The 15,902-nt window shown below is 39.6% G+C and overlaps 1 protein-coding gene across 4 annotated transcripts in view; it reads left to right on the top strand.

Annotated features, from left to right (window-relative positions):
* The window catches only part of LOC109621623 (protein Wnt-10a), a 101,781-nt gene that overhangs the window by 46,358 nt on the left and 39,521 nt on the right, over positions 1-15,902 (top strand). For all 4 annotated transcript variants that reach the window (XM_062849761.1, XM_062849760.1, XM_062849759.1 and 1 more), the window contains exon 3: positions 13,296-13,522. In XM_062849761.1, coding sequence (XP_062705745.1) covers positions 13,296-13,522 — 227 coding nt within the window. The remainder of the gene's footprint in view (positions 1-13,295; positions 13,523-15,902) is intronic.

Genomic DNA, 15,902 nt, shown 5'->3' with positions numbered 1-15,902 from the left:
TCCATGCAATGGCAGGCAAAGAAAGCCCTTCAATTAATAACTGTGGAACTGCGCAAAGAACACTAAGTTGAAGCGAGGCAGGCCAAGTCCCAGTACAGACGTAGAGCCAGAAAGAAGAAGAAGAAGATTATAGAGTAAAAGCTCCCTACCTCCACGTAGTACCAATAGTGGTGGTAGTGACAATTTAACACTATTTCGACCAAAATGCTTGCAAATTACATTTTTAATGGGTGCATCAGACCTAATTAATAACATAAAGTCAGTTTTTTGTTCATTATTTGCCGAAAAAACTATTTTAATTAATTTTTTTCCCTAATTTTTTTCGCTCCTTTGCACCTATAGTGGTAGTAGTGTTCCTATAGTGGTGGGTCCCATAAGAATTCAATGGGCACTATAGGAACCAATGTTAAATTTTACCTCCATAATAGGAACCGTGTACCTATAGTTGTTGCAAGTGATTTATTAGCAAAAACTTAAATAAACAATGGTTTTTACATTTTTCCTAGCAAATTTATGTGAAAAACTACCAATTAACGTTTTCAGACTTTTTATTTTGTGTTATTACACTAGTTTACAGCATTTTTGAACTCGGTAAGCTGATGATTGTTTTTGGTGTAGAATCATGCCCTGAGTTCGAAAACGCAAAGGAAAAAAATTACAGTAGAGCGGAAATTTTTTCGACTTTCCATACAAGGTTGATGATTTGAAATCGATTGTTGTTCTATTTTTAAGCAAAGTCGCTCACTTCAAACATCTCATTCTCCGTAGTCAATGCTCCGATTGAGCTGAAATTTTTACTGTAATTCGCCTACATATGATATGTCAAATTAACGTCGAGAAAGAATTTTTAAGTTGTTTTTTTCTTATTGAAAAAAATACATTTCCTCAAAAAATTTTGGAAATTTTGCTAAAATTTAAGAAGATCATCCCTAAAACTCGCCAATATCTTGAATTTCATCAATCTGATGCAAAACCTGTATTCAGATGTTCGAATGGTATTGTATTCAGCTTTTAATTTATGGAAAAAGATTTAAAATTGGTTAAACAAAACGCAATATATTTGAATTTTAGTAAATTACATATTTTGAAAAGTTGCAAAACTCGATATTGAGCTAAAACTCAAAAACTGTTCTACTTAAAATTTTTTGAAGGTCGGTTTCGAAATTAGCACTAAATTGTGCTTCAAAAACTTTGGTCGTTGACAGAAGTTCACGACTTTCGTTTTATTTTGTAAACTTGTGTTATCAGTTTTATTTAATTATTTTACCACAAGGAGCTACTAATAGCACCAGTATTGGTACATTTATCCTACTTAATTAATGAGATTAATTCAGTTTTGTTTAAAGGATTTTCCCAAAAACATATTTTAAACAATGATTTTCTTTAAATTTTTGCTCCTTTGCACCTATACTGGTGGTAGTGTTCCTTTATTGGAGGGGCCCATAGGAATTCAATAGGATGCGCCACTAAAGGAGCCAAAGTTAAATTTTACCACCATAATAGGAACCGTGTACCTATAGTTGTTGCAAGTGATTTATTAGCAAAAACTTAAATAAACAATGGTTTTTACATTTTTCCTAGCAAATTTATGTGAAAAACTACCAATTAACGTTTTCAGACTTTTTATTTTGTGTTATTATCAGTTTTATTTAATTATTTTACCACAAGGAGCTACTAATAGCACCAGTATTGGTACATTTATCCTACTTAATTAATGAGATTAATTCAGTTTTGTTTAAAGGATTTTCCCAAAAACATATTTTAAACAATTATTTTCTTTAAATTTTTGCTCCTTTGCACCTATACTGGTGGTAGTGTTCCTTTATTGGAGGGGCCCATAGGAATTCAATGGGATGCGCCACTAAAGGAGCCAAAGTTAAATTTTACCACCATAATAGGAACCATGTACCTATAGTTGGTGCAAGTGATTTATTAGCAAAAACTTAAATAAACAATGGTTTTTAGCAAATTAAATCTAGCAAATTTACATGAAAAACTACCGACTAGCCGCGACTAATGTTTTGAGACTTTTCATTTTGTGGAATTATCGATATCATATAATTATTTTACTACAAGGTGCTACTAATAGCATCACTATTGGTACGTTATGGTCGAATATTTTCTTGAATATGTATTTGATAAAAAAAATCCTAAACAATTAGGCAAATCGCTTACAAAGCGTTAAGAAATTTTTTGGGGAATTCAAACCAAAATTTATCTAAGGGAGCGGGAGATTGGGGATAACACAATAGAAAATCAAAAAATGTTTCAGTCTTATTCAGAAGAACAGGAATACCCAAGTAACACACTTGTCACGGAAAAGTCACGACGGCGCAGTTTTTTGTTGCGCAAAAGTTATTGTGACTTACTTCTAGCAAGTAGGTGTTTATTTGTTAGAAGTAAATCACAGTGACTTCTGCGTAACAAAAACCTGCGCCGCCGTGACTCTTCTGTGACAAGTGTGTTACTTGGGTATTATCAAAGCGATACACGAATTTGGAAACTTATTGATGGCTTATATTGCGACGTTAGGCAGAGCTGAAAAATATCAATCCTTTCAGTTCACTGCTTGACCACCTTCACTAGCACTGAATGTCGACAGAGTTTTTTTCTGCACACTTTAGCGTATTTTTTTTATTATCATTGGTTACAGACCCATGCACAGAAAAGACGACAAGGGAACGAAGCATAATTTATCAAAAATCGACAATGTTTTTTTTCTGGGATATTCGTGCCATCATTTTTGACATATGTATTTAGTTCCTTCACTAAGTTTTCCTGTCAAAGCCAAACGTTTATTTGAATTTCTTTGAAATTTCTGAACAAATTGCAGTAAACGTTTCATGATAAGTTATTGAAAAAGTTCTTGCGAATCCATTGAAGATATTTTTTACACATTTTGGATAAAAGCATTTCCGATTATCGTTTTGAGCTGCTTAAAAGCTTACTTATAAGTTCAATCATTCGCATGTAAGATAACCAAGTAGTTACGTTGGGCCCAATGTGGGTGACAGAGTATAGTGGGAGACCCAACTGTATTTGAGTAACCTACTAGTCGAGTAATTTATGTCGGTTTCACTGAATCTATTTGAATTCCCAAAACCCATAAGCTACCAATTACGGATTCCAAATTAAAAGATTTTATTGGATCCTCTCAAAAAGGTTTTCAACTCACAGTAGGAGGTCTTACTTTCCCATAAACACTGCATTCCTAGACGAATTTATTACTAAATCTGTTTACTCTAATGCTTCCGCGTGCTACCAACAAACCCAAAATACTTCCACCCATGAGCTCATTTTACGCCGATATTTGCGGAATTTTAGGTCTCCCCGTTCGGATGATTCAACGCAAATCTTTCGGTGCCAAATCTCAGCTCCGGCATCTTATCCACCGGCTTGAGACACAGTCAGTGCTGACTGGCCGAGTTGGCTGGCGCTACCGTATATGTTTTATGTCCATGATTATGTGATTTATTGACATTTCATGACCTGTTACCCGGGCCGAGGGAGGATGGGGTCGGGAGAGCAAGCAAAAACGTCCCACCATTTTTGGGTTATGAACCGTCTCGCTGCCAAAAGCAAACACTCCGTGACTCGGCCAGTGGACCAGCACTGTCGTAAATCAAATTTATTAAATCTATAAAACAAAAATCTTTCCACAAAACTGCCAACCCCTTCAGCAGCAAAACAGCGCGAATCTTTCATCAGCAAATTCGTCAAGTTGTTGGACTTCAACGCTAAGAGCAGTGCCAGAGCTTATCTCCCGACTGGGCTGACTGACTGGCTGGCTAGCGGATGTTGACCGAGCAAAGTTTGCGAGCTCAAGCTCATGTAATGAATACAAATTTGTGAATTAAATTCCTGTGAGTGAGCTCGAGCTTGCGTTGCATCATGCCAGCCAACTTCCACCGCATGAAACAACAAAATTCACATTTATCTCCGGGCGGTGGATAATTCTTGCCCTGACGAAAGCTTCTCTCCTCGTCTGCAACCGCGAGCCCCTGCGTCCAGCATCCTGGAACGTGTGCCAGTAGGTTGGTGCTATTCATCTTGTGTGCGTTTTGCTGTCAGTTTCCCAGAAGATCGACGACCACCGATAAGAAACGCTGCATTTATCCTGCTGTTTTGTGCAGGGAAACGGCTTAAGCAGACCATCTCATGTTTGTATGAAGTACTCTACTTTCCCAGTTTCCGCTGCCGAGTCGGTGTTGCATCAGGCCAGGAGATGCTGCTGCGCCGCTGGCTGCACAAACAGATGAAGAATATCCCATTCAAAAACGGATCGATGGAGGACCCTCCCGGATCTGTCAAATATGCTTAGAGAGATCTAAATAAGCAGCTAGCAGCCTTCGGCAAGTATTGTGACATTCATACTCACAATCGACATCCTGCTATCGATGGATACCGATCTGGATATGGGTGAACTTAGCCAACTGATGGGCTCTGTTTGGCCGTTTGGCTTCAAGATCAAGATAAGCGCGCATTGAATCGTGTTCTCGGCCATTGAGCTCCGGTGCGGAGACAGTGATTTGAAGGGATTAACGTAGTACGTCGAGGATGGGCGATTCGCAGTGTAGATATCATATCTGGTAGAATTTCGTTGCAAACCATCTGGACAAATGTAAGCTTTCAGTAGCAGTCGGCGCGGTTGTATTGATGAGAAAGTTACATCTAACGGCGCAAAGCATCAAAATTCATTTCACTTATTTGAAGAGAATCAACTCTTTGGTGGTAGTCCATTGATTACGTAAGAATTTAAGAGGGGTGCGGGAAGGGTTTGAGAAATCTTACGTGCCATACAAACATATTTGGGTACAAAACCAAAAAAATTTGAGGGGGTGTGTTGGTGTTGAAAAATTGTGAAAATTTCCTTACGTAATAAATGGACAGCTCGTTAGAAGGTTCGATAAATCGGTACCACATACAGGCGTACCTCGATAGTACGTATCCTCGTTAGTGCGTACCCTCGATAGTACGTACCCTCGATAGTACGTACATTTTGCCTCGATAGTACATACACCAAAACTTATTTAATTTTTAATCTACAAAAATGGGTTCGAATCATTAGTAGACGTATAGCAGAGACTCCGATACTATGAATTTGTGTTATGCAGACTCCTATAACATGGATTTTTAGCCATGGTTTCCCAAACTGTGGGTCGCGACCCCCCAGGGGCGTCGCCGGCCTTCATCCAGCGGGTCGCGAGAGTCAGTTGAATAATTTACTGTAACCAGGGCCGGATCTAAGGGGGGGGGCCGGGGAGGCCCGGGCCCCGGGTTCCCACATTTTAGGGGCCCCCACAAAAACCTTTTTTGGTTGCTAACATTAACTTTATTTTTCATATTTCTCAAGTACTGTTCGAAAATGAGGAAAAACATGTTTGGTCATCTCTCCGAGGGTCCTCCGCATCCGCTCGGGCCCTGGGCACCCACAATACTTAATCCGAGCCTGACTGTAACAGACAACAAATGAGGGAATTTCTATGGTGGGTCGCCGAAAGCACGTCAACTGACAAAAGGAGGTCGCGCACCTAAAAAGTTTGGGAACCTATAAGCAGTTTTAAAATGTAGCGAAATGGAAGACATGAACGATTACGTTTGATGTAATGATTGCAGTATTCTTCGCTTTACAGAGATATTTTCTGCCAGCCATAATATCTGGCATCATCATTCTGGCGTTACATCCCAGCTGGGGAGGACTGCTTCTCAGCTTAGTGGTCTATAAGCACTTGCACAGTTATTAACTAAACGCTTGCTTTACCAATAGAACGTTGTAATAAAATAAAAAGGCATATGATGGTTCTATTTTGTGTGGCAATAAAAAAAAACTAAATTTATCGGCGAAGATTGTTCTCCAAAACATGAATCAAACCCATCAAGTTACTTATCCAAACCATTGATTTCAGTTCACTTACTTGTTATTATTTTTCGTTTTCCAACAATCAATGTTTTTTTTTTGCGATACTTATAAGTATATATAAAATATTTGACAGTTTTCCATGAGTTCGGAAATTTTAACAACTTTGAGTGCCGTAGGGCACTGCAAGCCGCGGTTGCTAAGGAAAATGTTCATAGTATTTAACGTTTCGTGGCTTTGTTGTTAACGATCCGGACTTAAAAAAATCGTCAGTTCTCGCATTAAAAAAACTCACCAGCTTATCTTGAGTGGTTGGATTTAGTTCAAAATGGGGGTTTGCGTGCGTGTGCTGTTTTATAACTTGATGGTGGCTTGGTGGCTCACCTCATGGAGTTCTTTCCGGGATTCCACAAGAATTCCATCCGGGACTCCCCTCGTGGTTTGTCCACAAATTTGTTCCAGTCCGTTCTTCTGGGATTCCGTAAGCTCTTAATGAAATTCTTCCGGAAGTTTATTTAGGATTCCTTCAGAAGTTCCCTGTGAAGTTTTCCCAGGAGTTTTTTTTTTCTGAGATTCCTTAAGAGGTTCCGCCTGGGGTTCCGTTATAAACTCTTGCCAGCATTGTTCCAGGAAGTTCCCCGCTATTCTTCCACAGATTCCTGGATTTCTGTAGAAATTAATTTCGAGATTCATTCAGCATTACTCCTTCTAGTATTACCTTAGTATTTTTTCCTAAAACTCTTCCAGGTATTACTTCCGTGGTTTCTCTACAAACTTATTCTAGAATTCCTCTAGGAGGGAGCTATAACTAAGTTGCTTTTTGTTTATTCAAGACAATCATACAGAAACTACATGAGGATTTCCAAAAACAAAATAGTCCAAAAAAATCATAATGAATTCCAGGAGGATTTCCATTACAAACATCTGAAAGAATTCCAGAAGCGTCTGCAAGAATTCCTGACGGAGCTTTTGGTAGAAACCACAAAAGAGTCCCTAGATGATTCCTGGTAAAAGTTCTCGAAGAAATCCCGGAATCAGTTTCTGAAAGAATTCCTAGAAGAAGCTCTAAGAGGAATCCCGGAAGAAGTTCCTGAAAAGTAATTCCTGACAGTCACCCAGAAGAAATTCACGGAGGAATTCCGGAAGGAATTTCCGAAAGAACCCAGGAAAAATCCCAGAAAGTTTACCTGGTAAAATTATTGTAGGAATCCCAGAAGGAATACTTAAATCAGAAGTAGCTCCCGAAAAAAAAACGAAAGAAGTTCCTGGATGGATCTCGGAGAAGTTTTTAGAGGAATACTGCATGAAGTTCTTGTCAGGGATCTTGTAGGATTTCTGGAAGAGTTTCAGAAGAAATTCCTGAAGAATTCCCAGAAGATACTCCGGGAAGAATCTCGTATGAAATTCCAGGAATAAATCCTTACGGATTATTGCAAGGAGTTTTTGAAGGAATCTTGGTAAGAATTTCTGATACAATTTCCGAAAGAACTCCTAGACAAATTCTGGGTGAAGTTGCTAGAATTTACAGGAATACAACCTAGAAGCCCAAAAAAAATCCAGAGACATCCCGAAAGAAACTGTTCGGAGAATCTCGGATGAAATTCCTGGAAGATTCCGGGAACTTTTTGAGAAATTCTCGAAGAAATCTCTTGAAGTCCGTACGTAAACAAAAAGGTCACAAAACATCAAAAACTTAGAAAAAAAAACCTTTAGCAACCGCGGCTTGCATTGTCCTACAGGCTGTACCAATTCAATTGTTTCTGGGTGAACCCGAAATGTGGGATTCGGGGAAAGACATTTCGCTTTCTCGCTTGCTTTAGGGATTTCTTCAAGTTTCAAGTTTCTTTCAGTTCCGAAATTCCTCTAAGTGTTGGTTCCGAGATTTCTCCAGGAATTCTTTCTGGGATTCCTTAGGGATTCTTCCAGAGTTTCTTCTGCGATTCCTGTTGAGATTCCAGGGTCTCTTTCAGAGATTTCTCCAGAGATTCCTTCCAAAACTTTACCAAGAATTCATTCTGTAATACTTTCGGGACTTCCAGGATTTCTTCAGGAATTTCTTCCTGAATTCCTCCAGGAATTTCGTTCCGGGATTTCTCCATGAATTCATTCCAAGATTCCTCCAGAAATTCATTTCGAGATTCCTACAGGAATTCTTTCTAAGATTCATCAAATAATTTTTCCTTGAATTCCTCCAAGAATTCCGGGATTCCTCCAAGAGCTCCGGGATACCTCTAGGAATCCCTTCTCGTACAAAAATTAAACTCTTGGAGGTGTCCTAGAAGGTGCAATGTTCAGAATGTTTTGAAAATATCACGGCAATAAATATTGCAGGAGAAAATAATTCTAGAATGCTTCTATAACAAGATATAACTGATCTAGATCGATTTAATTATATCTAGACCAGTTTGGATGGTTCTAAAAGATAATTCAAATAAAATCAATATAAATTCCCAGAAACGAGATGCCTCTACGAAGCATCCCCAGAGCACAAGAAGATTTTTCCAATAAAGATAGGATCCTAAACAAGCAAAAATACGTAATTAATAAACGGACCCTTAGGTCACATATATTTTTTTTTGCAATCCAGTCGTTCAAGAAATAACATTCTTTGATTTGAAAATGAAATTTGAAATAAAAAATTGTGATTCGATAGTACGTACGTTTCGATAGTACGTACGTTTCGATAGTACGTACACTAAACGAATCTTACCATACAAAACAAACTTCTTGCCAAGATAACAGTGAGGATGCCGTGGTGTAATCGTTCTCTAGTAAGATTATCACTAATCACTGAAGGTGTTGCTGATTCCATGTTGCAAGGAGTTGGTTTCTTAAATCAGTCCTACACAATGTCAGAATTATCTACCACAAATTCCACAAGCCTTCGGTGTACCAATCCTTGTATCCTTCAATAAGAAACAGTTATTCATGTAGTGAATGTGCTGCGGCGCCATAATATTTGACAAAATTAGTTAAAAAATGCATTTTATGCAAGCCAATTTCAATACGATTTTTCGAAACCCTACCCAAGCTTTCAAATAATCCTCTCACCAGAATGGCACCCGCAGAATGTCCCATCCTTGGCTGCGGGACTGAAATAGTTTTAATTGTCGTACAAATTTGTTCACCCAGCGTGTTCCGTAGCGTGTCATCGCCTCGTTGGAATCCATGACTGAATGTTGTACTTTGCATACTGCGCCCAATCCCGGAACAGCGTTCAACCGTGGCCAGCGTGCCCGCAATCCCACTGTGGGCAAAGTGTGAGAATCAATTGCTACATTTAGACCCAGTCCACCAGCAAAAATTTTCCCTCCCCACACTGCAACCGAACACCGCGCCGCCAGGATGCACCCTCCAGTTCACAGTTCTGAATCTGTCGAGTTGGAAAAATCCTCGGAATTTGTTTCATTAGCCCTTTGGGCTTGGTGGCGGTTGCAACGAAGACGACGACGTTTTCTCAATTGGATGAAACCGCACTCCGAAAGTGCGCGGTAAGCAAAGGGAATATCATAAAAATACCTTGAGCCAAGTTCTCACGGCCTCCGCCCGGAGCCCGGTTGGAAAGGATTTGATTGCAGTGAATTGAATCGGCGGTCGGTGGGCCGGTTGGTCGGTCAACACCATTGTATCAGAGTCCGGGTCGGCTGCCACAAGAAGCACTGTCAGGAATACCAGGAGAATGCCATCGAGGTTGCTTACGTTTGCGTTCTGCTAGAGGAGGATTTTCTGCGGAAAAGGGCATTCAGAGTGGATGAAATTTGCTTGGAATCTAGTGCAAGGTTTTGCACATCGAGACTACAATTATGATGAATGGTTCTGTCGGGTTTTGGTCCGGAATGGGTCTCGATTGTTGATGCTATTACGTTCCGTTGGATGGCGTCCATGGAATCCCCATTCCTGGAACTCTTGGAATCAGATCAAATGTGAAGGAGCGTGGGAACTGCTACTGAAGCGATAGGTTCAGGAAAACTAAGCCAAGTTGCTGACTTTTTGTCAGTAACTGGAACCGACCCCCAACAACTCATTCTCAAAATAAATTTTCATCCGTTTTTTTTTTCAAGTCGCCCTCAATCGATCATAAATTAGTGCAAGTTCATTATACTCGAGTGGCAATGTAATATCCGGAACCATTCCGGCGATATTCCGGATTCTGCTGGCAAAATGGCTAAAAAGTGATTATTTAGTGTGCTATTGTGTTTGAACCATCGATTTTCAGCGATTTTTTTACTGCAAAAAGTGAAACACAACTGCGATAATCAGATTTGAATAAGTTGACCCATTCGGATCCCCGTGACATGTTACGTGGAGCCTCATTGGGGACACTTCTGATTTTCAAGCTTAACATGCCGTGTGACATATCAATCTACATGATTTCGTATGACCGAGTTTGAAACGATAGACTGAAGTCTGTATCAACTAATATGAGCACCCCGGAAGGCGCTCAAGTTGAGAGCGGAAACAGTCAAGAAGTCTATGGTGGAAACCACGGAATGAGCTGCGGCTGAACATCAGAAGACGCCGAAGAGTAGTCACCGTAACAGACAAATAAGAAGAAGAAGAAGTAGCGAACGGAAAAGAAAAAAAAAACAAGAAGAAACAGAATAAGAAGTTGGGTGAAAACCAGACGCACTCAATGAGGAGAGATGCTGTTCAAGCTCAAGAAAGATCCGGCGATTAGGAGTACGGCATTCAGGGAATCGCTTGTAATAACCGTGAGACCCTTGACACAGAAGGCGGTGGTTGAAGTCAAAAATCTGGACGAAACCACGACCGAAGATGAGTTGAGGTGCGCACTGATTGAGCAGTGCAACGTCGAAAGACCGAAAGCATTTCGGACAATGACGTTGTATGGACGGAAATCCGATGTTTTGTTGTTTGTTTATTTATTTAATCTTTACCGCCTGAGGCGGCCTTCGATTTTGGATAAACTTAAAACTAAAATTACTTATCTGTAAATTGCTCCTTCTTTTGATATTTGTCAGTTTATTTGAACTTGTTTACATGCTTCTTTATTTATATTAGTCACTATTGCCTTCTGCTTCATACATGGTTCGTTGTTTTCTTTGTTCTCACTTTTTTTGGCACTCGTTATACTTTCTTTTAACACTTCCTTTTTGTTTCTTCTTTCTTCGCTATTTGATCTTCCGTTTCAAATCTTCTTCCTTCTTTCCTCCTCCTACTTCTTTCCTCCTTCTCCTTCTTTCCTCTTTCCTGCTTCTCCGCTTTTACTATCTCGATGGTTTCCGTTGTTGACTTCTCATTCTTGTCTCTTCTGATTTCGTCCAGTATGCTTTTGATCAGCGAGACATGCACCGATTAGGAAGAGGCGAGGAACTTAACGTCCTCCTCCGCACAGCCACCCTCGTGTCGTAAAAAGCGTATACCAGCGAGACGTGTACCGATAAGGGCGTAGCGACGGCCATGACATCTACGCCCGCACGGCCAACCTCATGGTGTTGGTTGATCATTTCTTGGTTTCCTTAGAGCTTCCTTCTTCTTTTTTAATCACTGTTTCCTATTTGCTTCCAGGTAACTTCAAATTTCGCTGCATCGATAACTGCTTCTTCCTCGTTGACTTTCACATCTTCTTTCTTCATTCTTAAATCTTCTTTGTTACTTCTTCTTTAACGAATATGTTATTCTTCTTCTCTTCTTACTTCTTAATAATCCGTTTCATTTTCCAGTTTCCGTTTTCCCGATCTTACTGCTTTCCTTTCTGCTACTTGTACGCCTCCAACAAATTACGGTTCCGGTTCTGTCTCAGACTGTATCCTCCAACGAGACGTGTACCGATTAGGGCGTAGCGACGAACATGACTTCTACGACCGCACGGCCACCATCGGGGAATTTCAGTTTCATATGAGCTCCAGCAGTTTGGTTTCTTTAAAAAAATTCCTCAAATTTAGCTCGTTTTCTCGATCCTGGCTCAAAATTTCCTGCAGAGATACCTGTATGTGAAACTGTTGCCTTTCTTTTGCGTATTTACGACAATCAAGCAAAACATGCTTAACGTGTAGATGAGTACCGCAAGTTTCGCAAGTTGGATCACTTCTATCGAAGAGATATTTGTGTGTCAATTTGGTATGTCCTATTCTTAGTCGTGTAATGGCAGTTTGCTCTTTCCGATTGCCTGAAGGAATCCAAGCGACGGTGTTGTTTTTAATTTCATGCAATTTGTGCTCCCTTAACTGGTCCCAGTGTTTCTCCCATTCCCAACGGATTCTTGATTTAACTTCTCTCTTCAAGTCGCTTGGTGGAATTGCCATTTCCCTTGATAGCATTTCAAGGGCTGCTTTGGCAGCGGCATCTTCTTTTCATTCCTGCTAATGCCCTTGTGCCCGGGTATCCAACAGAGAATCACATTTTGGTCAAGACACAGACAATTCTCAATTTCTTGAATCCAGGGGTGTTTTGAGGGTCAATTTTCGATAGCTGAAACGACGCTCTCAGAATCGGTGCAGATTATTCTTTGGCTAAATCTATTTTTGGGTCTACGAACTTCTTCTAGAATAGCATACGCTTCAGCTGAGAATATAGAAAGCTCGGGGGAATCCCAATACTAATAGATTCATCTTCTATTACTAACCCAGCTCCCACTTTTTCTGTTGTTTTGACCCATCTGTGAAGATGAATTCGGCTGCAACAAAATCTTCGTTTTGTAAACGAAGGAACGTCGGTCGCACACTTGAACGGTTAAGGTTTCGACCACCGGCTTCTTTCAGTTTCCAACATATTTGGGGTCTCTTGTATGCCCAGTTTTTGGAATGTGTGTTGTAGGGCTCTAGGCGGACTCAAAGTTAAGGTTATTCATAGCGACTGTACGAGCTCGGCCTAGGCTGTCTAATGGCATATATGATTTGATTTAACGGATGTTAAGTTTATTAGATTTTTAATAGTAGTTTCCCAAATCAAATACTTGAGCGGTAAAATACCGCTAACACACATAGTGCTTTCTATGGGGCTTGTTACGAAGGCACCTATAGCTAGCCTTATTGCTTTATTTTGGCATACATTCAGCTTTCTCAGTTGAGCTTCACTGGCTCCACTTTAAACAGACAAGCCAAAAAGAAGTTTAGACTGAATGATGGCTCTGTAGACATTTAGCAGAATTTTTGGATGTCCTCCCAACTGATTCCCAGAGATGGATCGCAGTATGTTGATTCTCGGCTTCACATCCGCCTTAACTTTCTCGATATGCGCGTTCCAGTTCACTATATTATCAAAAACCATCCCCAGTATTCTCATTTTTTTAACTTCCTTTACTTCGCACCCCTCCAATTTTAATGCAGGAATATTTTGATGAGATCGTTTGCGACACACATGCAAGCTTGTGTGGTTTAAACACTCATTTTTTTTTCAATTTAATAATATGATAATCACTATGTATCAATACCGTCCACTCTCATTTTCTTCTTGTTATCCTCCCTGTTCTCAACAGAATCCTCTGCATGCCGGATGTCCGTGCCACATGCCGCACGGTGCCCGGTTTGACGCGCGAACAGTTGGAACTCTGCTACAGGGCGAGCGATGTGACGGCCGCAGCCATCGAGGGACTGGAGCTCGGTGTACGCGAGTGTCAGCATCAGTTTCAGTGGCACCGGTGGAACTGCTCGTCGCTGAGTACCAAAAGCCGCAACCCGCACACGTCCAGCATGTTGAAACGAGGTAAGCTGAGGGAACCTTCTGGTAAAATGTAGTCGTAGAATACAGACATGAGAGAACTACTTCTATCAAATAAAAAAAAGTAAATTTTCTAAAAAACAAAATAAGATTTATTAAATATTTCAAAGTTTAGTAAAAAATTAAAAAAATTACACTATTTTACAAAATAAAATTAAAAAAATTAAGTAGAACAGTTTTAGAGTTTTAGCTCAATATTGAGTTTTACAACTTTTTAAAGATTGAAATTACTAAATTTCAAATATCTTGGATTTTGTTCAACCAATTTTAAATCTTTCCATAAATTAAGAGCTCAATATAATACCATTCGATCATCTGAATGCAGGTTTTGCATCAGATTGATGAAATTCAAGATATTTGCGAGTTTTAGGGACAATCTTCTTAAATTTAACCAAAATTTCCAAAAAATATAAAAGAATTATTTATTTATTTTTTAATTAAAAAATAAACAATGAAAAAATCTTTCTCATTGTTTATTTGGCGTATCATATAAAGGCGAGTTACAGTAAAAAAAATCAGCAAAATCGAAGCAATGATTACGGAGAATGAGATCTGTGAAGTGAGCGACTTTACACCAAAATAGAACGAAAATCGATTTCAAATCATCAACCTTGTATTTATAGAAAGTTGAAACAAATTCCGCTCTACTGTAACTTTTTTCATTCGTGATTTTGAACTTAGGGCATGATTCTAGACCAAAAATGATCATCAGCTTACCGAGTACAAATGCTGTAAACTAGTGTTATGTATAAATGCTATCCTTTTTTTTTTAGAAATAGCTGCTCATGTTGAACACATGACTTTTTATAGTTTCAAATAAAATTCTTGAAAAAAAAACAAAGATTTATGGAACTATCCAAATATCAGAGAAGAACATTTTAGGTTTCAAATGATCGCATTTGTAATTTCACAAAAACCTTTTGACAAACGAAACCATTCGGGCTGCGTATAATTTTGTTGCCTACTCGGCGGCAGCAGCAGCAGCAGCAGAGATTATTAAAAATTAGACACATAGAATCGCTCGTCGTTCTGGGTGGCACACCGGACCAGGGCAAGGACCACACCCGGCGATGATGACTGACTGAGAAAAGGTCAGTTCATTAGCTGACACGTCGGAAATTTATTTCTCACCTTCCCTGCCCAAAGACCCGTTTAGCTCCTACTGCTGGCTGGGTGGATGGCGATGACGACGTCTTATTCACCTAGGTACCTACCTACGAGGCACTATGAAGATGTGGCGCGCTTGCGGCCTAAGTACGCGTGACTAATGTCCGTCTCTTTCGGGGTCTATAATTTTCTAGCCCGAGCGGTGGATATCCTGTCCGGGTGAGAAACCTGGAAACAAGATGACACTTCCATTTTTGGATAATTATTGTTCGGGAAAGGAAGATATATTTCAATTTTTATGATTATTTAAATTCCTCGGAGCGAGACAGGAGGAAGAAAACCATTTGAAAGTCACACATGCCACAAAGCTCAGGTTGAAATTCGTTTAACAAATGCCCTGCAATTCTTTTAAATTTGAATCAATAAACAGAACTTGATGGTGAAATGAAGTGCAGTCTTATTTTCATGAAAACTGTTGCATTATTTTCAATGTATTTTACAAAATTACCTTACATATTTCCATTCAGATTTTTTCTCAGGAATCTTTATAATTCCTCCCGGATTTTTTTTTCGGTTCATTATTTTACCCACAATTCCTCTCTGACTGGTATTCGTCCTGCAAATTTGTCAGTTGTCTAGCTTCATCCTGATTATCTCGGTATCCGGAATTTCTGCTCAATTTGGCTCAAACTTCGTAGCACGATTTTCCCAGTGGTCCTTCCGGAATTTCTAATAAATTTTCTTTGACACTTCATAAAGTTTCCCTCCGAATATATCTGCCTGAGCTACTTTCAGTATTTCTCCAAAAGTTCTTCCTCAGATTTCTGCCAATGACCATATTACACATCGTGTATATATCGTGTGGCAGGCACGAGATGCCCAAGGAAGTCAAGCAAATTTCCAATATTAAAAGTTCCTGGAGATGGGTCGAAAATCGAACCCGTCATCCTCAGCATTTTCATGGTGTGTCCCCACGCGCTTCAAAAGTTCTTCCAGGGATTTCTGCAATTTTTCTCTTGGGTACATCTCCCTGAGATTTTCATGGAATTCCTCCCAGAGGCTTTTCCAAGGCTTTTCTAGAACTGCGCCACGGATTGCTTCCAGAAGTTTTTGCGGCATTTCTTAAGAAGTTACTTGTAGGGCTCTCTGAAAGTTTTTTTTTCGGATTTTCATTCAAAATTCCTCCTGGTCCTGGGGTTTTAAATAGAGCTTCTCCCGAGTTTTGATTCGGAGATACTTCCAGAAATTTTACAGTATT

The sequence above is a fragment of the Aedes albopictus genome, chromosome 2 (assembly GCF_035046485.1).
Source record: "Aedes albopictus strain Foshan chromosome 2, AalbF5, whole genome shotgun sequence".
Lineage (NCBI taxonomy): Eukaryota > Metazoa > Arthropoda > Insecta > Diptera > Culicidae > Aedes > Aedes albopictus.
This window is presented reverse-complemented; position numbering and strand designations above follow the sequence as displayed.